General features: G+C 35.2%; 1 protein-coding gene across 12 annotated transcripts in view; it reads left to right on the top strand.

The window, feature by feature from the left end:
- ADAM22 (ADAM metallopeptidase domain 22) overlaps positions 1-25,093 on the top strand; it is a 253,225-nt gene that overhangs the window by 194,089 nt on the left and 34,043 nt on the right. For all 12 annotated transcript variants that reach the window (XM_017536485.1, XM_017536483.1, XM_017536480.1 and 9 more), the window contains exons 15-24: positions 1,079-1,178; positions 3,425-3,496; positions 3,707-3,799; positions 7,270-7,350; positions 9,155-9,205; positions 9,427-9,490; positions 11,021-11,126; positions 13,698-13,817; positions 20,559-20,727; positions 23,427-23,541. In XM_017536485.1, the coding sequence (XP_017391974.1) occupies positions 1,079-1,178; positions 3,425-3,496; positions 3,707-3,799; positions 7,270-7,350; positions 9,155-9,205; positions 9,427-9,490; positions 11,021-11,126; positions 13,698-13,817; positions 20,559-20,727; positions 23,427-23,541 (971 nt within the window). The remainder of the gene's footprint in view (positions 1-1,078; positions 1,179-3,424; positions 3,497-3,706; positions 3,800-7,269; positions 7,351-9,154; positions 9,206-9,426; positions 9,491-11,020; positions 11,127-13,697; positions 13,818-20,558; positions 20,728-23,426; positions 23,542-25,093) is intronic.

Raw genomic sequence — 25,093 nt, 5'->3', positions numbered from 1 at the left:
TTTTGGTGACTTCTTTTCTCAGTAACAACCACGGTTGATTTTAAAATACCACTGTATTTTAATTCGGTATTTAACACTGTATAGTCAGCATTTTTCTGAGTCCGTTCTTCAACACTATGATCATTAATAACTGTATGGTATTCTGTTTTATTAACATATCACAGTTTCGTTAACGGTTCTTAACTATTGAACATTTAGGTTATGCTTATGTTATTTCCTGTTATAAATCGTGCTAACACAAATGTCTTTGTTCATACATATTTGTGCACATAGCTAATTATTTCCTCAATAAAAATTTCTAAAATTAGAATTACTAGATCCAAAGGTGTGCTCTTTTGGAGATTCTTAATGCATATTGCCAAATTATTCTCTAATCAACATATTTTTACTGTTGACCTTTTATTAGTTTTTTTTAAAAAACAACTTCAAACCTGAAGAAGAGTTGTGAGATTAATAACAAACTTTTGTCCCTTGGATCATAAATTGCTTAGTATGCCATCACTCCCAAATACCTTACTGTGCATTTTCTACAAACAAGTACATCCTCGTACATAACCACAATACAAGCAGTAAAATTATCTCATTCTTAGCCGTCGTTCAAGATTGTCCCAGGTTTCAATAATGTCATCTGTAGCAAAAGGCATCACATTTTGTTTTATGTCTCTTTAGCTTCCTTCAGTCTGGAACAGTTCCTCCGTCTTTCTTTGACTTTTAAGACCTGACATGTTTATATTATAAGTCAGTGATTTTGTGGAATGCTCTGCAGTTTGGATTCTAGCTCAGAGTTAATATTTAGAGAAGACTCATTATGAAATAAATTTTTCCTAACTCTCCTTGATTTAACTTGAATGCTATGCAAATAATGAACAACTCACAGCCACTATTTGTCCCCAAATGAAGAATTTAGAAATAATCTTGATTGAATAAAACTCTTATAGAGTGAATATAAATGTTGTACATAAGTAGACTTTATTCTGTCATTTTAAAGAGTAATATACAATTTTAAGTCTTCAGTTTTCAGACTAATTCACAAATGAGAAAGATGAATTGAACCCGGCTATTTTCTTCTCTTTTATAGCTATTATCTTCCTAAAAAGTTCACCCAGTGTAGTATTGAAGAGTATCATGACTTTCTGAATAGTGGAGGTGGTGCCTGCCTTTTCAACAAACCTTCTAAGGTAATAAATATGGTTAATAAGGTTTACAATCTTAATTATTAACCTTTCTAAAATGTTTAAAATACTCATTTTCAGTGATTGAATCTTGTAAGAGAGCTTTTCAACTTGGCATATACATACATATTCTAGAGATGCTATATATCTGCATATTCAAAGTCAGCTTTAATGTTGAGCATTTTTGGGCTATTCTAATGAGAATAGAAAGCAGGTAGAAATAACAGTGTTTGCTGTCTGAAAATTTTCCATTTTCTTTTTATATAGCCAAGTGATGATTCAAAGTTAGTTTACAAAAATGGTTTTATTTTACTTTTCTTTTTCATTTTCTTGATGCTTATTTTTTTTGGTTACCTAATCACAACTCACACAAGTTGAACGTGGGGGCATATCTACCCTCATCACTCCCTACCTGCTCCTGACTTTCCGAATGAGCGGTATATTAAAATTTTAAGTGTTTCTCAATATGAAAAGCCAAGTCTTCTTAAAGCAGAAATGGAGAAAGTCTTGTACTTTGTCACAGGCTTTTACCACTTGCAGCGTATCCTCTGATTACTGACTAGAAAGCAGGTTTTCCTCCTGTGTTTTGAAGACTTTCCACAATAAAAAAGAATACTTTGTCCTTGTGAATTATGTGAACTAAGAAATGCTTCTGTGCACCACAGGGCTATGCACCATTGCCTTTGTGATCATTTACCTGGTTTAATTTCTGTTCACTACAGTGAAATTTTGAAAATGTATCATACTGTATTGAAAAGCAAATTGACAATTTTAAGACTCTTCAAAAGCTTGGAAAGAGAAATTTGAGCTGTATCGCTGCTGCCACAAATACTAAACAGTTCAAGTATTTTTACCAAAATAAGTGATTATTGTAAACCCAGAATAAGAGAATAAGTGTGGTTTTAATCTCAATAATTTTTTTTTTTTTTTTTTTTTTTTTTTTTTTTTTTTTTTTTTTTTTGAGACGGAGTTTCGCTCTTGTTACCCAGGCTGGAGTGCAATGGCGCGACCTCGGCTCACTGCAACCTCCGCCTCCTGGGTTCAGGCAATTCTCTTGCCTCAACCTCCTGAGTAGCTGGGATTACAGGCACGCGCCACCATGCCCAGCTAATGTTTTTTGTATTTTTAGTAGAGACGGGGTTTCACCGTGTTGACCAGGATGGCCTCGATCTCTTGACCTTGTGATCCACCCGCCTCGGCCTCCCAAAGTGCTGGGATTACAGGCTTGAGCCACCGCGCCCGGCCTTTTTTATTTGTTATTATTACTTTCAACTAAAAATGAAATAAAGACAAAAGTTGATTCATTTGTAGAAGAGAGAATATTTAAAATCAAGTGGGTTTTGTTGTTGTATATTTTATTTTGTTGTTTTTTTCCCTCTAGGTATGAAAGTGTATGTGTGTGTGTGTGTGTGTGTGTATGTCCATCTGTTTACTGGTGTGTGTACATTTTAATTCTATAATATGTAAACTTTGATTAGCTTTTGATTGAATATTATATACCTTGCATGTAACAATTATTTACTAATTTGCATATCACCATAGGATACATTATTTTCAAAAGAGAACAAAGTTGATGAAGAGCTAAACAATAAAACAGACCTAAAACATAATCTTGGACCAGTCAAAATTTGCTTCAGTCTCTGGGGCAAATTTAATTTTTGTTCTCTGCAAAACTATCTTAATAGGAGGAGCTATATTTTATGTTAAGTAGATCAATGGATATACTGTTTGATGCTTATCTCATTGTCTATGAAATAGTTTCCTGTATCAGAAGGAGATATAGTAATAAAAGGTTTTTCACAGATGACTAAACTTAATCCTCACAACAATTTTCTGATGTAGATGGACAACTAATATTATTATTATTCCTGTTTTGGATATTAAGATCTCTGAGATGTTAAGTAGTTTACTTGAGATAAGTAATTGAGCCAAGATTTTAATTTAGACATCTGACTCCAAATTCCCCACTTCTGTTTTGAAATGAATTTTCAGGAGGGAATCTGGCTTGATTTTAGTGAATGGTTAGATCATCTTTAATTTTAAAGACTTTTATCAGTCCCTATGTGGCATGTAGATACTTCTGTTCTAAAGTTCCAAGTTCTGAGGTCATGTTTTCTAGTTTAGGAAAATAAAACTATATTTTGGAATGACCGACAGGGCAGGTGTATTTGGAAATGGCACTTAAGGTCTCTCAAAGTCTTTGATGTTGAATTTTCTATATTTTAGTTCACTTTTTGGTTTTCCTCCCACAGCTTCTTGATCCTCCTGAGTGTGGCAATGGCTTCATTGAAACTGGAGAGGAGTGTGACTGTGGAACCCCAGCCGTAAGTCTCTGGTTGTTTTGTTGATATGTTCTAGGTAATTCAGGGTCATTCCAGGTCCACACACTGAGATGTATGGAACAAGTGTCATGCCTGGAAATTTTATAGAATTTGTGGAAGAAAGATTATTATTGTGAGTTTGTACATTCATTTTAGAAAACATTCTTTTACTTTCAGGAAAGTGACACCATTTTCTGATGTTTTATTTCTTAGGAATGTGTCCTTGAAGGAGCAGAGTGTTGTAAGAAATGCACCTTGACTCAAGACTCTCAATGCAGTGATGGTCTTTGCTGTAAAAAGTGCAAGGTAAATAAACATTAATGGCCATTTGACAGAAAAAAAGGATATACCTGATTAAATCCTTAAGGCTAGGTAAATATAATCTAATAACAAAAATAGTATCTATTACATATTAAATGACTAAGTGCCAGATGCTTTACAGGATCCCCACAAAAATCTTGTGAGGTGTAGTTGCTTATTATTATTCCCACCTAACAGATGAAAATACTAAGGCTAGTAGTGGTTAAGTAGTTTGCCTAAGGTCTTACACCGAGGAAGTTGGAGAACTAGGGTGTGAACCCTGTTAATCTTCAGAGGCTGTCCTTTCCATACTTCCTGTGGAGCATGCACATTAAATGAAACGAGGTGTTACTAATGTTTAAATGATGTTTAGTTTTCTTGGTGAAGTCAAGGAGAGTTTCAGTGGATCTTTTCTTGTTGCTCAGCTTGGTGTGTCTCTTGCATTAACTGCTGAGGGAGGATGGGAGTACTTTGAGACGTGATAATACCTTGCATATATTATCGTTGCAGCAAGTTTAGAATGCATCTTTACACGCTTGATGTTTTCATCCTCTCAGCAGCATCCTCATACCTATCCCCAAATATTTAAGCCTTTACATCAAGACTAACAGTAATTTGAGGCTTACTTCCCTTAAAGAAATCTGACTCTTGTTTTCTCATGTAAAATCTGGCATAATAGTCCACATTATATCTGAGGTTTAATATCTGTCTCTCACTTTACTCTTGCACATTTCGTGGAGCAGAGCCAGGCACTTAGACAGTAACTGGTATACATTCTCAGTAAATATTTGTTCAGTGAGTGAATAAATATGCACAGCACTCTCTTAGTGATAATCTGCTGATTGAGTAACTTTAGTTTAATGAGTTAAAGGAGGATGGGATATGAAACTATCATAGTAAGCATCTACTGTGTGCCAGAGATTATGTACTTTTGTATCATCTTATATCTGAATTTCTCAACTCTGGCACTATTTTTGGCTGGATAATCCTTTGTTGTAAGGTTGTATCTTGTGCATTGTAGGATATTTAGCAGTATCCCTGCATTCCACCCATTAGATGCTAGCAGCACCCCTCTTAGGCAGGAGAGCCAAAAATATCTCCATACACTGCCAAATGCTCCCTGGGAGATAAAATCACCCCTGGTTGAGACCACTGTCTGAGATAATGCTCACAAGCACACTTTTGGGATAGGCATTATTATCCTGATTTTTACAATTAAGCAATCTCAGTCTCAAGGAAGTTAAATAACCTATACAGGCTCACTCAGCCAGAAAGGAATAGATGTACAGTTACACCCCAGATCTGCTGGCAACAGCTTCTGTTGTTTCCACTGTGTCTCCTGGCAGCTTTTTAAGACAAGCAGGCACTGGCAGAGATCTCTGAAAGCACTCTGTATAAAAGAAGATTAAACCAAATGTGAAAGACATTCTTTGATTTTGGCTACCACCCCTGTTTATTCTGTCAGCTTTTTTCCACTGCCACAACATAAAATCCTGAATCGTTTATCTTAATCCTCAATGTTTTAAGTCTATCCATCTATAAAATGCATTTAATTGCACCATTTTCCCTTTGACTTATATAATTAGGCTTCCTGTGATATAATCATTTCAAGGACCAAGTAGAAAATAATACAATTAAAATACATAAAATAAAATGGCATGACTGCCATTTGTACAGTTATAGCTGTACCAGTCAAGACTCAAGAGAGATCTTTTTTGCCACTCTCTTTACCATCCTCCCCAACTCTTACCTGCCACTCCAGACTCCTATGGCAGCCAGAGGCAGGACAGTGAATGGAGGAGGGAGAATAGAAGAAAAAGATAAGAAACCATGTGTATCTCTATTTTTTCTACATGTATTTATAATGGTGTATCTATAAGCCAGCATTGGCAAACTTTTTCTATAAAGAGCCAGATAGTAAATAGTTTAGGCTTTGTGGATCATAAAGTCTCTGTTGCAGCTCAGCTCTGCCTTTGAAAGCAGCCATTGAAAATATAGAAAGAAATGGGGCATAGCTATGTTTTCAGTAAAACTTTATTTATAAAGATAGGCAGCCACTTTAGTTTGACCCTTGGGCCACAGTTTGCAGACCACTGCTGTTAAAGAGTGCTTGTTTACTTGTTTATTACTTTTCTTTTTCCATTATAATACAAGTTCCAGTAGGGCAAGGATTTTGGTTGATTTATTTACTGCTGTATCCTAGTACTTAGTGCAAATTCCCGCTCACTATTCTTTCTTTTATAAGTTTCCTGGAAATTCTTGAACATTTTTCACTCCTCTAAACTGCCCCAAATTTGCTCATATTTCTACCCTAGATATTCTAAAATGGTGGCTTCCCTCAGTCCCAGGGAAGAAGAGAAACATGTGAAATTAAATTTTTTTATTTCTTTATTTTTAACCGACATTAAGATGTAAGTTCCTTATGAGCAGGGAAGGTTCTTGGGTTTTGTTCTCCATTGAGTTCCCAGTGGTTAGAGCAGTGCTTTGCACATTATTAAATACTTGATGAATGGATGAATGAATACATATTTTGTTTGGATCTCCTGAAAAAAATACTAGCTGAAATCCAGATTGGAGTTTATGTGGGTAGTGTATGTTCTAGGAACAGTGAGAGACTCAAATGCCTGTAGGGTTCTGAGCAGCTAGAGAAGATAAAACTTATCTAGAAAGTGGGGGAAACAGAATAACATGTGCCTTTGTGTGAGCAGAGACAAACCATGTAAGGATCCAGCCCTGAATGCTACCATTTTGGAGAGGGAAAAAAGAGGGATTGAGGAGGGAAGGGAAGTACTTTAGCTATATATCTCTGGTCTGTTTTGTTTTGGTGAGTACTCTTGTAATTCACATTTTTAACCTAATGAAGTTAAAAATTTATTTATACAATTCTCACACTTGCAAGAAATATTTGAGGTGATGGAAAACAGAAAAATGAAAGTGCCTATACACAGGCATAAATAATAGAAACACTAGAAAAGAATAAAAGACTGAGCTGTAAATCCATGTAAAAATAAGGCAGGAGAGAAGGGAAGAAGAAGCATGGGAGGAAATAGCTTTGCCAGAAAATCTAATTTTTATTATTCGACCCAAAATGTAATTTTTAAATTGTTGATAGATAAGGCAAAAAAAAGAATCATGTGATGAAAGTGTCAGTGAGAATGAAGGATAAAGGGTAAATTCAAAAGCTATGTGTACAGAAAAATTACTAGAACTTGGACTAACTGATTTGTCTTGTGGAATTTAGCAGTATAGTATAAGGCTCATGTGTCATGACTATGGAAATTTCATCCACACAAGAAACTGTTTCTTAAAACTATTAAATTTTTTTTTAGTAACTGTGGTTTTCACAGATAATCATCTTAGAATAATTTAAGGTATTTCTAGCCAAACAATTTTCATTTTGCTTTCTTTAGATGATACTGTAAGATGTCTTTTTTTTCTTTTCTACAGTTTCACACATTGATTTTTGTTCATTTTAGTTCCAGCCTGTGGGCACTGTGTGCCGAGAAGCAGTAAATGATTGTGATATTCGTGAAACATGCTCAGGAAATTCAAGCCAGGTAATTTACAAAATAACTGCTCTAAACCCTACAGGAAAAAGTGGAGGTATCCTTAGCATACTGTCCCTCAAAGAGAAATGTAAATGAACAAGATGCTCATGTCTCTTTCACATTACTTCTCACCGTCTTTCCACTTTTTTAGGAATTTCAGTTTCAGTGATTGAAGCTTTGAAGCTTGAACAGATGCTGAACATAATTTTTGTCTTAATGTTGAACTAACCTCAGACTGCATACATGCCTTAACTATTTTGTTTTTGTATTAAGTAGGCACTTTCTTTTCATTTACTTAGTAAAAGAAGAAACAAAAAAAATTCTTTCTCTTCAGCTGATTGAAACAGGAGTCAGCGGAGGCAAGGACCCACAAGCACATTGGATTCTTAGAGAGGATTCCTTCTCTTGACTCCTCTCTGACACAGCTTGCATCGCCATTAATAGCTGCTTTTGAATTTTATAGCACTTAGTTATAAATTAGACAAGCTAAATCAATTGAATAAACTTTGGCGGGGGTTCACAGATTTCAAAATGGTCAGTGTACCTACAGGCAGTCCTCACTTTGAAGGGTCGTGCCAAACCATAAAAATGACATTAAAAGTTGTTTTAATAATCAGAAATATATTGAAGTTGTTTTACAATTTTCAAAAAATGCTGTCAAACTATTAAAAACTCTCTTACTGTTGGTTTTAAATGCATAGGGAGGTGAAAGAATAATATTTATTTAGCATACTGAACATTAAAAGAGAAACACTGAAAATTAAAAGATTTGTTTCCTTTGTAAAAAGCTTACCGGGGTAGTTTGAATAGAGATTGCGTTCTTCTTACAGGCTTTATGATAGAGAGTGAGCATCTTTTCAGTGCCTTGTTGAGCTGTCACACTCCTTTCTACTTTGGATCAACTTTCAACATTTTATTCTTTGTGCTTTCAATGTCATGAGATACCCCGAGAGATGTGAAGATATGAATGTGAAGTTTCTTGCTGACAGTACCCCCTCAGGGCAGTTGTCACCTATATGTCATAGTCACCTTATTCACCAATGTCATTAAGTCCTCCTTCACCAAGTTCCTTTGGGGTGCTGCATGTCTAGAGGCTCTTGAATGGCAGTATCAACATTCCCACAGTCAGCTATTTTTTTCTATAACTCCATTTATAAGTTCAATTTGTATTTGACTTCTATTGTCATCAATTTTCTTTGCTGCACTTCCAACTCTATTGGCCAGTTTCCTTTCTTGATATTCCATTTTTGCAAAATGGCACATGGTATCACTGGAAGACAAAGAGGCAACACAACTGCGCGATTTGCTCTTGGTTTATACTCATTCAAGAGTGCCTTATAATTTTTTATAATTGCTTCAAAAAAGGATTATAAAGTGTGTTCTTTTCTGACATTCTTAAAGTAGACTTCAGCTTGAAAGCCATTATTTTATGTATAAGAGCTATGTTTTTTCTCATGGCAAAAGAAAGGAAACTGTAGTTATTACTCCATCTATGCAGACCTACTCTTTACTTTTGTCCCCTTTCTTGCTCTGAAAAATAGTTTATCTCTATGAATCAAGATGCTTTTAAATGTATCATTAATTGAGTGTATTGTAGTCAGTTCTTTAATTTTTTATTTTTCTTAACCAAATACCCAGACTTCAAGGACATACGCTTGTTTTCTCTTGACCTCCTTTGCATCTTATTTTTAGATGGTATAAGGTACTAGCAATATTATCAAATGTGTTTTTAAAAGTGAAAACATGAAAGGGATTAGCTCATCCATTTATTTTGCACTGTATTTGATTAATTGTTTGTTCTCTTTTTTCCTAGTGTGCCCCTAATATTCATAAAATGGATGGATATTCATGTGATGGTGTTCAGGTAGGTCACTTCATTTTTGCCTAAATTTTTCATGTGTACCAGCATAAAAGAAATTCTGAAATCTTGTCAAAATAGGAAGATCAGTTTAAATGTTTGTAATCAATTCTGAAGATAAAAGGTCTGCTCTTCATCTATTATTTTTCCAGATCATAGTTTCTTTTTCAGTTATCTGACGTAAGCAGACATTGCATTGCTAATGGGTATTTGCTTTTCCATTTTAGGGAATTTGCTTTGGAGGAAGATGTAAAACCAGGGATAGACAATGCAAATACATCTGGGGGCAAAGTAAGTAAATAGTGTGGCTTGATCAGTGTTAAAGTATGATATCAGGCAGACTTCTCAAGGACAAGTGTGCTGAAAGTAAATTTTTGACCACTTTATGACTGAGGGATTCTCAAAGCAGGGGGATGTTTCTGGAAATTAGAGGAAGGCACCACTTTGAGAAGACAGTCCAGCACATCTTGGCTAGTTGGCAGTGCCTGTAGACGAGACAGAAAGTGCCTTTGCTGCCGGGCAGATGAACCCCATGCCAGGGCACACAGCTTGGAGAATAGAGCAGACCTGGATTTCAGCTCCATGTATACTCTTCTCAGCTGAGTGCCCTGAAGCCAAAGCTGCGGAACCATATGGGATGGACATGGACCCTGGACAGGACATCCTTGATTTAGAACAGCAGCATGTCTGCTTAAGGTGGCTTTGCTGTATCAGAAAGAAATGTTAATGTTTTAGGCTTTAAAGTCTGTCAGATTTTCAAAGGACAATATATAACATTTATATTTAAATTATACTCTATTTTAATGTATATTTAATATATTGTTGTCTAGAAGTGTTACTAGCCCAAACTTTTGGAAGCAGTTTTTGTTTTAAACTGATCAATTTGTAACTATAAACTGTTTCAGGATACAAAATAACGATAATTCTTAATTGCCATAAGTAGGTGCCACAATCCTTTTAGGAGGGGAAGTGTATGCTCTCTTTAAGCAATTGGAAACATTGGGATGGGAAAACATATAGTCAGGCAGGTTTGTACTCTGAAAAAAGGTATCATTTTTGTTTTATCCACTTGAGCAAAAAGAGTAACTGACAACAAGAAGTAGGAAAAGAAACTACCATCATAACTAGTTGGTTTTTTTAAAAAAATATATACCAACAATTATTCTTTGATTAGTTCGAATTTTGTCCTAATTCTTAGATTACTCTATCAACCATCCCTGGCTTTAGAAGAGATAAAAGCCTGGACAAGATACTGACATACGTTAAAATGTTATTTGACTTTCAGAGACTTAGCATGAATTCAAGTTTGTCTTAACGCAAAGTAAAATTGCTTTTGATAGCTGCTAAGAAGTGGTGAGCAAGGTAAAAATTGTACCACTGTTTCTTGAATCTAATTATAGGATATAGCTATTTAAATAAACTTGTCTTTATGATTAATAAAATATGCTAAATGAGAAATTCATGTATTATATTTAGTATTGAGATTAAAGAATGGAGAATATATTCAAGGAACTATTTGGTATTGCCCTCCCCTAATTATTGGACAAATTCTAAGGAATGTTTGTTTTTGTAGCCTGCAGCCTGAAACCCAACAGAGATCTGAATATATTTGTTTTCTAAATTTCAAATGAGCTTTAATGAAAATGTATTTGAGTGTTGGATATCTACAATCCAGGGTACAGTTGCGAACCATTGGTAACATTTTTGGAATTGATAACACTAGTGATGAAGAGTCCTTATATTACAATTTTCCTTTTTTTTGCAAAGATTTTGAGCAGTCAAATGTTACTTTCCTCACTGAACAATTTTTTTCTGCCTCAGAGGTGACAGCATCAGACAAATACTGCTATGAGAAACTGAATATTGAAGGAACAGAGAAGGGTAACTGTGGGAAAGACAAAGACACGTGGATACAGTGCAACAAACGGTGAGGTGGAGAAGTCAGCCCAGAATTCATCCCCTGGTCAATTCCAAGTACACTTTTTAGAGTGACTGGGAAGTTTGTTTTGTGCATCATACAAAGTGTGCTCTTGCCTCCTTAACCTCATCTCTTCCCAGTGTTGCAGCATCACCTATGCAGAGGGCTTCCGAATCTTGATATGTGTACTTACTTTTCTCCTAAGGCCCAGGTCATACTTGCAGCTACCTCAGAATTTTCTTACCTAGAAGACACCTTTCAGCATCTCAAAAGCAACAGAACATAAAGCCACCAGAATATGTACTCAGTGCTACTGAATTGAATTAACTGGCTCTAACTTTGCCAAACCACCCTTTTTTTTTTTTGATAAAGGTCTCAATATTTCACTGCCCTGTCTAGAAGCCTTAAAGTGATCCTTGACGTGCTACCTTCCCTCTGCATGTTGTCCGAATGCCAAATTAAGTCCATTCTTCCCTTTGCTTTGCCACCATTTGTCTTTAATTTATGTATTCATTTACCTGCCTGTTGCCATTACCTGAACTAAGACCTATATTAATCCTTCAACTATTATAGAATTCTCTTAACAGTTTTCTATGCCAGGATTCCCTAGTGCACCACTATCAGAATAATCTTTTGGATCTTTTTTACTGTCAATACTTTGTTGAAATTTCACTGCTTCCACGTGGCTAATTAATGGTGAGAATAGGACCCAGCATTGATCGAGCGAACACTGTGTGCTAAGCACTGTATCACACTTTATATAAGCTATGCCGTTTAATCTTTATGGCAGTCCTCCCATTTTATGGAGAAGGAAACTGAGACACAGTTAATTTGCCCAAAGTCGTGTATATGGGACATAATAATAAGCAGAATTAGAATCTGGAGAGTATGATTTCAAAACTCTCCCTTTACCACTTTGCTGAATGTCATAGTCTTGTTAACAAATTAAATGGAACCTTAGCTTGACACTGTACCTATTCCACAATTTTCCCCAACCTACACTTTTTGTCATTTCATTTATATTGTTCCAAATCTAGCGAACCTTACCATTCCTAATATGTGTACCTCCATGTCTACATTTATGCTATTTGTTTCTCCAGAAATGCCCTTTAACTCATACCATCACCAGTTAAAAATATATCTATTCCTCAAAGCCCAGCTAGGAAAACACTTTATATAAATTCCTTTCTGATTTACTCTAGAAATAAATCATCTCTGTCTTCTGTGAACTCCCATAGCCCTTTGTATTTATTTGGCTCTAATTTTGTTTTATGTTGTTTATGTGTGTGATATATCATCTCATCTAGAGTATAATTTTCTTGTGGATAAAAATAATACCGAATTTTCTTTATATATTCTAAATTACTTAGGTTTATATACATAAATGCCATTCAGAAAATTTTGAACGAATATCTCTTCTCTGTTGAGAAAGCATTTTTGTTTATGATAGATATAGTACAATGATGACATAATTTTAAAAAGCATTTTTAAAGAAAGATGTAATACATTCTTTTCTATGTTGGTGAAAAATATAGGTTCTAATTTTTCTTTTTCTCCATCTGATAAAGTCTGATATTTTCATATACAATCTTTCAAACTTACTAATTAATCTTCACAAGATATTTAAAAATATGTTTATTGTTATCTCTACTAATAATTAAAATGTGTTGGCTATAAATAATATGTAAGATTGTATTAACACCAGTAAAGATATTTCATAAGTTAAATTAGTATCATGTGTAGCAGTTGGGAAAGTAGTAAAATATATTGAAGAAAGGATAATGAGCCTTTGTAGTTGACAATCAATAAAATATATGCAGTCTATAGTTTCTTCTTTAATTCTAGGGCAACATGTTGAAAAAAAATCTGTATTCCAAAAGAATGCTCATACAAATATCATTCAGTTACCATTTTAAAAAAAAAAAAAAATTGGCTGAGCACAGTGTCTCATGCCTGTAACCCAGTGCTTTGGGAGGTTGAGGAGGGAAGTTCCTGCTTCGGATCAGGAATTCAAGACCAGCCTGGGCAATGTAGTGAGACTCTGTCTCTGTGAAAAATTTATAAGTTAGTTGGGTATAGTAGCCTATACCTGTGGTCCCAGCTATCTGGGAGGCCAAGGCAGGAGGATCACTTGAATTCAGGAGTTTGAGGCTGCAGTGAGCCATGATCACCCTACTACACTCCAATCTGACCTGAACAACAGAGTAAGACCCTGACTCTAGGGGTAAAAGAAGAAGAAGAAGAAGAAGAAATAGATGACGATATCCAGTATTGTCTTAGGGGAAGAGAGGTATCAATATAAAAGAAGCCTATTTGATCAATTCTTTAAATACTTGAACTAACAGACAGTAAAGAAAAAGCTACAAAACAATTGGGATTTTGGTGCACCAATAAGAGTTTCAGAGAAGACACTTTTAGAGCAGGTGGCACGCTAATTTGGACTTAATTCATTTTGCTTTACATATGAGTAGATAATGTACTTGATGAAAATGAAATGCTAGAATGAGAGATGATCATTCTAACTGTATATGGTTTGCTATATCTTTGGGAAAAGAAGTAATTGGTAATCTTTTGACACAGGGATGTGCTTTGTGGTTACCTTTTGTGTACCAATATTGGTAATATCCCAAGGCTTGGAGAACTCGATGGTGAAATCACATCTACTTTAGTTGTGCAGCAAGGAAGAACATTAAACTGCAGGTAATCATCTAACCATTCTGTAACAACCTGAGTCATCTTATTTCTCAGGAATGCAGTTTAGGATTCCTTCTGTTTTCAATTCATGTATATGTTAGTAGGTCAAAATATGATCTAGTTCATAGAGGTGATTGAGTAAATCCTGACAGAGAAGAGATAAAGAGAAGACAAAAAAATAGTTGAATGAAGAATATTATGTGATTACTAGAGTTAGGCTTAGATTGGTCAGTAAAGTCTTACAGAGTTTGGTTTCCATTTAATTCTTATTAAGGAAAATGAGGACTCTGGGTAAAATCAACATATTAAATATATGCATCTACTTTTGCTCCCTTATGAAATCCCACTAAAATGATACCAAATTGATCTTTTTAAAAAGTTCATATATCCACAGGGAGGCATAGAAAGAGAGAAGAGACAATAACAACAATATTTTGTTATGTATAAAGCAAATGAATGTGTGGCACATGGCTTATCGAAGCTGAGAAAGCTGAATTCCGGAGTCAGTAATTAGGAAAACTGAGAATCAATCCAAGATACATCTCACTTCCACACAGGCTCAGAAATTGGCAGCATCATCTACTTTAGGAAGAGGGAGGGAAGGCGTGGAGGAAAGGAGCTGAAATACAGAAAATAGATGAAAGCAGTTAGATACACAGATTACTTCCCCCAACTCAGCTAACCTGGGGATTTCCCTCCCATGGAAGACTGGAAATTTATACTCTATAGAGAATAAAAGAGGAAGCTTCTAAACTGGAGGACAGCAAGCAGTATTTATATCAGTATTGTATGGAAGTAGTCCAACCTTAATGGGACCAATTTCCAGTCATCTGTTTGGCTTCCTGACTCAAATATATGTAGGTTATCAGAAATGTGAAGAAAAGTCTGTAACATGAAAAAAAGGAGACAAAAACAATGAGACAATGAAGGGGAAAAAATAAAACCACTTATCAATATTTATGAGAGATAAGACTTCTATAATGAAACAAGAAAATAGGGTCCTGTTTTTTTTTTTTAAAAAAAAAGAGAACATTCAGAAAGAAAAAACATAGTAGTTGAAATTCCAGAAAGTAAACTAAAAAAGGAAAAGAAATGGAATATATTAATGGAAAAGAAAATCTGAACATATTAGACAGAGGAAACAGCAAGGAGGAAATTTTCAATGAATAAATCAAGAGAATGGTCTAGAAATAAAGGACTGGAGTTTCCATATTAACGGGCTCTCCAAGTGCTGAATACAATGAGTGAAATTAGAGGTACATCTAAACATATCATTATGAAATTTTAGAACCTTAGGACAAAGCAAAGAATTCTAAAAGTTTCCAGAGAGGAGAAAAAAATCAGACTTAAGAATTAAAATGGTTTAGGATTTAGCAACAGGAGCCCTGGGAGTCAGAAGACAATAGAGAAAATTATTTCCAAACTAGAATTTTGTACTCTGGCAAAATATCAATCAAGTGTGAGGGTAGAAAATAAAGACCTGTTTAGTTATGCTACGAATTTCTCAGGAAGGTACTGGAAATTGCACTCTACTAAAACAAAGTAAATCAAGAAAGAAAAAGGCAGGGAATATAGGAAACAAGATACCACAAGGAGAGACAGGGCAATCCCCAAGTTGATAGGGAGATGAAAGTCAAGATTTGCATTGCTATGAAACCGGCTCATGATTTACATTGCTATGAAACCGGCACAATCAGAACAGATAAGAGCAGGCCAGAAACTCCAGGAGACTTTCATAAGTAACAGAAGAATGAATTAAGAGTAGAAGGTGGTTTTCTCTCAGGAGGAGTATCTGGAAGAATATTTAGAGAGGCAGAGAACTGCTTTATTGTGTTTAAAAACGGTTTATCTGTTGATTATTTAAACTGTGTCCATATGTAATTTTGATAAAAATAAATGAAGTGACTGGGGATTGAATGTAAATGGACTAAATGCCCCATTTAAAAGGACCAGAGTGACAAGCTGGATAAAAATAAGACCCCATGGTATGCTATCTTCAAGAGACCCATCTCATATGCAGTGACACCTGTGGATTCAAAATGAAGGGAAGGGGAAAAATTTCCAAGCAAATGGAAATCAGAAAAAGCAGGGGTTGTAATCCTAGTCTCTGAAAAAAAAAAAAAAAAAAAAAAAAAAAAAAAAAAAAAAAAAAAAAAAAAAAAAAAAAAAAAACAGGGGTTACAATACTAATTTCAGACAAAACATACTTCAAACCAGCAAAGATATAAAAAGACAAAGAAGGACATTATGTAATGGCAGAGGGTCCAATTCAGCAAGAAGAGCTAACCATCCTAAATATATATGCACCCTACACAGGGCACCCAGATTCATCAAGCAAGTTCTTAAAGACCTACAAAGAGACTTAAACTCCCACACAAACACAGTGGGAGACTTTAACACTTCACTGCTGGTATTAGATAGATCATCAAGGCAGAAAATTAACAAAGATATTCAATACCTGAACTCAATATTGGACCAAATGGATCTGATAGACCTCTATAGAACTTTCCACCTAAAAACAGCACAGTATATTTTCTTCTCATCATCACCCATACTCTAAAATTAGATAAAATATGTCCACACAATTGGACATAAAACAATCCTCAGCAGGTGCAAGATAACCGAAATCATACCAAACGTACCCTTGGACCACAGCACAATAAAAATAGCAATCAAGACTAAAAATTTCTCAAAACCATGCAATACATAGAAATTAAACAACCTACTCCTGAAATGACTTTTGGGTAAATAATGAAATTAAGGCAGAAATCAAGAAGTTCTTTAAAACTAATGAGAAGAAAGATATAACATACCAGAATCTCTGGGACACAGCTAAGTTAGTGTTAAGAGGTCAATTTATACCCTAAATGCCCACATCAAAAAGTTAGAAAGATCTCAAATTAACAACCTAACATCACAATTAAAAGAACTAGAGAAGCAAGAACAAACCAACCCCATAGCTAGCAGAAGACAAGAAATAACCAAAATCAGAGCTGACCTGAAGGAGACTGAGATGTGAAAAGCCAAGTAAAATATCAAATCTGAGTTTATTTTTTGAAAAAAGTAATAAGAAAATCCACTAGCTAGACTAATGAAGAAAAGAGAGAAGATCCAAATAAATACAATCAGAAATTACAAAGGAGATGTTACCACTGACCCCACAGAAATACAGACAATCATCAGAGACTACTATGAACACCTCTGGCACACAAACTAGAAAACCTAAAAGAGGCTGGGTGCGGTGGTTCATGCCTGTAATCAATCCCAGCACTTTGGGAGGCTGAGGTGCGCGGATCACTTGTGGTTGGGAGTTCGAGACCAGCCTGACCAACATAGAGAAACATCTCTACTAAAAATACAAAAATAGCCAGGCATGGTGGCACATGCCTGTAATCCCAGTGACTCAAGAGGCTGAGGCAGGAGAATCACTTGAACCCAGGAGGCGGAGGTTGCGGTGAGCTGAGATAGTACCATTGCACTCCAGCCTGGGCAACAAGAGCAAAACTCCATCTCAAAAAAAAAAAAATAAAAGTAGAAAAAAACCTAGAACAGATGGACAAATTCCTGGATGCGTGCACACTCCCAAGACTGAACCAGGAAGAAGTTGATTTCCTGAACAGACCAATAACAAGCTCCAAAATTGAATCAGTAATAAATAGCCTACCAACCAAAAAAAGGCCAAGACCAAAACAGATTCACAGCCAAATTCTACCAGATGTACAAAGAGGATGTACTATTCCTACTGAAACTATTCCATAAAATTGAGGGACTCCTCTCTATTTCATTCTATGAGGCCGGTATCATCCTCATACGAAAACTTGGCAGAGACACAACAAAAAATAAAATTTCAGCCCAATATTCTTGATGAACATTGATTCAAAAATCCTCAACAAAACACTTGCAAACCAAATTGAGTAGCACATCAAAAAGCACGTCCACCATAATCGAGTAGATTTTATTCCCAGGATCCAAGTTTGGTTCAACATACGCAAATCAATAAATATGATTTATTACGTAAACAGAACTAAAGACAAAAATCACATGATTATGCAAGAAAGGGTTTTGATAAAATCCAACATCCTTTCATGCTAAAAACTCTCAATAAGCTAGGTATTAAAGGAACATACCTCCAAATAAGAGTTATCTGTGACAAACCCATAGCCAACATTATACTGAATGGACAAAAGCTGGAAGCATTCTCCTTGAAAACTTAACAGGGCAAAGATGTCCTCTCTCACACACCTATTCAACATAGTATTTGAAGTCCTGGCCAGAGCAATTAGGCAAGAGTAAGAAATAAAGGACATCCAAATAGGAAGAGAGGAAGTCAAACTTTTGCTCTTTGCTGATGGCGTGATTCTATATCTAGAAAACCCCATAGTCTCGACCTAAAAGCGCTTTCAACTGATTAACAACTTCAGCAAAGTTTTAGGATACAAAATCAGGTTATAGAAATCACTAGCATTCCTATACACCAACAACAGCCAAGCTGAGAGCCAAATCAGAAATGCAATCCCATTCACAATTGCCATAAAAATAATAAAATGCCTAGGAATACAGCGAGTCAAGGAAGTGAAAAATCTCTGCAATGACAATTACAAAAACACTAATCAAAGAAATGAGAGATGCCACAAACAAATGGAAAAACATTCTATGCTTATAAATCAGAAGAATCAATATTATTCAAATGTTCATACTGCCCAAAGCAATTTACAGATTCAATGCTATTGCTATTAAATTATCAGTGACATTCTTCACAGAACTAGAAAAAAACTTAAAATTCACAGGGACTAAAAAGCTGGAGACATCATGTTACTCAACTTCAAAGTATTCTACAGGGCTACAGTAACCAAAACAACACAGTACTGGTACAAAAACAGGTATGTAGACCAATGGAACAGAATAGAGAGCCCAGAAATAAAGTAGCACATCCATAACCACCTGATCTTTGATAAAGCTGACAAAAACAAGTAATAGAGAAAGGACTTCCTATTCAATAGTGCTGGGATAACTGGCTAGCCATATGCAGAGGATTGAAACTGGACCCCTTCCTTATACTGTATACCAAAATCAATTCAAAATAGATGAAAGACTTAAATATACAACTTAAAACTATAAAAACCCTGGAAGACAACATAGGCCATACTATTTTGTGCATAAGAATAGTCAAAGATTTCATGATGACACCTAAAGCAATCACAACAAAAAAGCAAAAATTGACAAATGGAATCTAATTAAAGTGCTTCTGCACAGCAAAAGTAACTATCAACAGGATAAACAGCCTACAGAATGGGAAAAAATCTTTGCAAACTATGCATTTGACAAAGGTCTAATATCTAGCATCTGTAAGGAACTTAACTTTACAAGAAAAAACAACCTCATTATAAAGTGGGCAGAGGACGTGCACAGACACTTCAAAAGAAGACATCCATGTGGTCAACAAGCATATGAATAAAAAGCTCAATATCACTGATCATTAGAGAAACCACAATAAGATGCTATCTCACACCAGTCAGAATAGTTATTATTAAAAAGTCAAAAAATAGCATGCTGATGAGGTTGCAAGGGGGAACATTTACACACCTTTGGTACGAGTATAAATTAGTTTAACCACTGTGGAGAGCAGTGGGGCAATTCCTCAAAGACCTAAAAACAAATACCATTCCACCCAGCAATCCTGTGGGTGTATACTCAAAGGAATGTAAATCATTCTATCATAAAGATACACACACGTATGTTCATTGCAGCACTGTTCACAGTCACAAAGACATGGAATCAACCTAAATGCCCATCAGTGGCAGACTGGATAAAGAAAATGTGGAACATATGTATACACCATGGAATACTATGCAGCCTTAAAAAAAGAGCAAGATTATGTCCTTCACAGGGACATGGATGGAGCTGGAGGCCATCATCCTTAGCAAACTAACACAGGAACAGAAAATCAAATACATGTTCTCACTTATAAGTGGGAGCTAAATATTGAGAACATATGGACACAAAGAGGGAAGCAACAGATACTGGGGCCTAGTTGAGGTATGTGATGAGGAGGAGTGAGTAAGAAAAAATAACTATTGAGTACTAGGCTTAGTAGCTGGGTGATGAAATAATCTGCACAACAAACCCTCATGACATGAGTTTACCTATATAACAATCCTGCACATGTACCCCTGAACATAGAATATAAGTTAAAAGAATGGGGAATTTTATAGTAGCAATGATATGGCATCATATGAATAAATTATGAATATATATTTTCAATTCTTACCGTGGTTTTAAAAAACATTTCTAATTAATATGCAGGTTTGCTATATTGAATGACTAAATAATAGTTTAGTCATTCCCAAAAATAACTGATACATATGCAATCTTTTTGGGCATACCAAAACCAATTCTCATCCTTGTCTGAAACACACTTCAAATCTTGAAACCTGCTTATCAAATTACATACTACTAATAATGTCTTATTTTACTTTTGTAGCCCAGATGAAATGATAAAGCTGTTTCAATTCAGGGCCCAGTTATAGTAATTATGTTTAAATCCTAAACTATATCAATTTCTCCAAAAGGAATTAGATCTAAAGATTCAATGGCTTTCTCTGAGATTGAGCTGGCTTATGCTACTAGTTTTTATTAAATAATCAATATAATAAAGGAAGTGATATTGCCTACTTTTAAGTTTTTGAGCATGTTTTCAAAATGAATGTAAATTAATAGACTCATTTTTTGCTCTCAATTTGTTTTTAGTGGTGGGCATGTTAAGCTTGAAGAAGATGTAGATCTTGGCTATGTGGAAGATGGGACACCTTGTGGCCCCCAAATGATGTGCTTAGAACACAGGTGTCTTCCAGTGGCTTCTTTCAACTTTAGCACTTGCTTGAGCAGTAAAGAAGGCACTATTTGCTCAGGAAATGGAGTAAGTATCCAGTACCTTCTCGGGAACTATTTCTTTTATATCACAGAAGCAGATATGGCCCTAAACTATTTATTTCCTTAATTATGGAAAACATGATTGATTATTCATATTTCTAGCTGGTATGTAAACACTAATTTAATTATGCCTATTTGAATATTTCTGTTATATAATCTAAGAAAGCCTGAGAATAAAGAAAAGGATAATTTTTCTAACCAAATTCTTACATCCTTCTTTTTTATCTGCCAACTTTTTACAAGTGAACTAGGAGATAAATTTTAACAAACTATAATGGGATTTTAGGAAAGAGAATAAAAATTAGATGTAATGGCCACAGTGTTTAACAACTGATGTGGTATAGGCACTGACAAATCTGAACAGACTATTAATAACTACTGTAGCCACACCAGTGTGTACAAGCTGAGGATAACCCCTAGAAATAAAAACAGAATAACTTAGGGAAATGTTTCTTACAGATGAATGGAAAAAAATGGTATTTGAAACACTTTTAATTCTATTCTTTCATTTATATGTCAGATAATGTATATCCTGTACAGGTAAGTTTCCAGGTTAAATATTCATTCTCTACTAATGATAAAGTTTTCTCATTTCCAATTGGGAATTCCAATACTACCAAAAATATTTTTGATCTATTTCTTTCAGCATGCGCTGTGACATTCTTTTTATCTTTGTTCAAGATTCTTTGCTTGAACTGTTGTATTATTCAGTTAAGACAAAGGATTCCTGTTTTGGGATTGTAAGCCTTCAATTCTGGTCATTCCATGCATATCTTCAGGGATATGCCAAGAATTTATTCAGGGAAGTAACTAATTGTTCCTTCTTGCCAAAGCATAGGAATTCTTATGGCATATAAGAGTAGAACATACATGTACTGAGTAGCTCTGCTCCTGTGAAGGGGTCATGACCTGAGTAGCTCTGCTCTTGTGAAGGGGTCATGTACTGAGTAGCTCTGCTCCTGTGAAGGGGTCTTCCAAGTCTTCTTTCCTTAATCTTTAAGAAGATGTTAGGGAGAAATACTTTTAGGGGATCAGAGGAAAAGAATAATGGAATTTTTCATGATAATCCATGCTAATGAATAATCATATCTTATCTATCTTAAGATTCTGAAACAAAACACAAGAGACCAAACATAATTGTGCTTAGTAACCATTTGTTTAATTAATTAGTGGAAGAATAACCAATGCAAGTAAATCAGATGACAAATTAGCATTCAGATAATTTAAAACAATTATGCATAATATATAAATGCATAATATAATTATGTATTCACGATAATTATACATAATTATATTTGAGGAATTTTAACTTACAGCAACTCAACTCTGTATTTGTGACAAAAAAATTAATACAAGAAAAATTAATACAAGTATTCTTTATGTACTGTGTATTATGTATTTAAGAGTGTGGGCTTGAAATCATATGGCCTGGGTTTGAATCTCAACTCTGCTTTTTACTAGCTGGGTAACATTGGGCAAATTTCATAGACTTTGTGACTCAATTTCTTTCTCTGTAAAATGGAGATAATAATAGTGCCTGCTTTAAAGGATTGTGCAAAGAATGAGTTAACTTATAAAGCACTTAAAACAAGCCTGGGATGTGGTAAGTGTAATAAATGTAAGCTATGCTATTTATTATTATTACCGTACCCTGGCATCACTGTCTGTTCTTGTCACTATGTCATTGATACCTGACATATGACAGCAACTGATACTTAAAGAAGCCAAGTGACTTGATTAAGTTCCCTTAGCAAGATAGGAGTGATATGGTGACTCAAATCCAGGCCTTTTAATTTTAAGCCTAAACGTTTTTCTTTCTGCCTATTTGTTAATCTGTAGCTCTTAGTGAAGCTGGATTATAGTTACATTTGGATGTAGATGTATGTTGTGTTCCTGAAAATTAGATCAGACAAGACGGAAACCCCTGTAGTGAAAACTTGTCTCAGGAGGAACTTAGCTCATCTGAAACCTAACTTAACTCTCTCCTGATTCTCTATTCAAAGTTGTTTTGAATTAGATTTAGGTGTATATTCTGTTTCCTGAGTGGACTAATGGAGAGAGTTTATTTTCCTATAATATAAAAAAAATGGTGTCAATTTTATGTGAATCTTTTTTTCTATACTCTGTTTGTGGGAGTTCCTTGACCCTGACATAGCTAATATCTACAGCATGGATTGAGGTGCCAAGATTACAGCCTTGTGAAACTTACTTCTCAGACCTCTGCAAAACATCAGGTCTCCCCTCTTCATCAGACTTTTATCTCATTTTGCGTCCTAAAAAATGAATAACATTTTTGCATAAAGATGCCTACTAAGGAAGCAAAGAAACCTTTGTATTAGATAACTGACAGATTGTTGTATGTCTGCTTAGTTTTTAAAATCTTCCTCATAAAATTTAAGTTAATGAAATTCAAAACAATAATTTCTTTGATTTTTTTTTTTTTTATAGACAGAGATGAATTTCTCTTGAAATTCATCGTTCCCTTTGGGTCAGTTGTTGGTCTCTAGGAAACATTTGTTTGAGGTACTGGAGGGTGAAATAATGTAATTAGTATTAGGAAGAACATACTAATAATTTTTCAGAATTATCAAATTCTAAGCATATAATAGTAAGAAATTAGTGTTTATTTTTCATGCCTCTGTACCAGAGAGTTGACATTTACTCTAGCTTGATTTTGGATTTCAGGTTTGCAGTAATGAGCTGAAGTGTGTTTGTAACAGACACTGGATAGGTTCTGACTGCAACACTTACTTCCCTCATAATGATGATGCAAAGACTGGTATCACTCTGTCTGGCAATGGTAAGTACTTAATTTGGTAACATCATGTAGTCTATACACAAAGACAGAGAAAACTGCTCTCTGAACACTTTTACCTGAGTTATTGTTATGATAATCAAACATCTTCATAATAATGAATTATACAACTGGGGTCCATTTTGTGAAACTGATTATGTCCATTAAATTATAATGATATGTAATATTATGTAAACTTAGTCTATTTAATTTAGCCTTATCTTGACCTACTTTATTCTGAGATTTTTCAAGTATTATACTTGTCTGAGGCTGTCAATAAACTATAACATTTCTTTTTTTTTTTTTTTTTTGAGATGGGGTTTTTCTTTTTTTTTTCTTTTTGGAGTGCAATGGCGCGATCTCGGCTCGCCACAACCTCCGCCTCCTGGGTTCAGGCAATTCTCCTGCCTCAGCCTCCTGAGTAGCTGGGATTACAGGCACACACCACCATGCCCAGCTGATTTTTTGTATTTTTAGTAGAGACGGGGTTTCACCATGTTGACCAGGATGGTCTCGATCTCTTGACTTTGTGATCCACCCGCCTCGCCCTCCCAAAGTGCTGGGATTACAGGCGTGAGCCACTGCGCCCAGCCTAACATTTCTTTTAAATTAAGAAAGTAGTCATAACTCGTAACTGAATTTAAAGGAAGAGTTTTAAATTTTTGAACTGAATAAAAGAATTAATTGATTTTAAAATATTTTAATATTGTTTATTATAGAATCTCATTGTTGTTCAACCCTAGTTCTGTAGCCTGAACTAGAAGCAGTAGTCCTGGCCAAGGTTCCTGGAGGGGTTTTAAGGACATGAATAAGAAATAACAGATGCAGTCCTAAAAACTAGGGTGGCCCAAGTGGGGTTATAGAAACTGTATGCAGATGGTTGAAAGAACTAATACATTGTAGGTAAATGTCCCTTTTTACACTATTTCACCATTTTATTATTGAGTATTCTTTTACACAATATAATGCTCAAATCTCGAAGTTCATTCTAATAATTCGGAAAGGTAAACAGTCTTAGCTAATGTGACTTTTATAGAGAAAATCGTAGGATGACTAAGATTTTAGAGTGCCAGCCTTAGCAGTGGTAGTGTGGAGCTTGTTCCAGTAGTTAATTCAGACAATAATATTTAGGTACATGGATTTAAGTGACTTGTCAAAACCATACCCATTACTTAGAAATAAATAAGATTAACATCTAAGTTTATTGATCCCTGTTAAGCCCCTGGAAGAAAAGGAAGGGAGGACAGACATGCTAGGTCTTGTAGTAAGAAAATCCTAGTGACCCAAGGGATCTTCTGGTAGCTGCATCTGTGCATCCCACAGAGGACCTGACAGGTTGGAGTCCACCAGTCTGCTCAGATGTCCTAGCCCTGCTGTCTGATATGACTTCTGAGGACTCCCAGACAGAGGCTGCCACTACTGTCATGGAGAATTGAAATCTCAAGTAGCCCATGACTCCTGACCTTTGATGTGTAAAAGGATGCCTCAGCAATGGAGCAGGCAAAGATGGATCTAAGCTGCTCTGGATGAAAGCTCTGCATTTAACCATGTGGCATAA

The sequence above is a fragment of the Cebus imitator genome, unplaced genomic scaffold (assembly GCF_001604975.1).
Source record: "Cebus imitator isolate Cc_AM_T3 unplaced genomic scaffold, Cebus_imitator-1.0 Scaffold98, whole genome shotgun sequence".
NCBI lineage: Eukaryota > Metazoa > Chordata > Mammalia > Primates > Cebidae > Cebus > Cebus imitator.
This window is presented reverse-complemented; position numbering and strand designations above follow the sequence as displayed.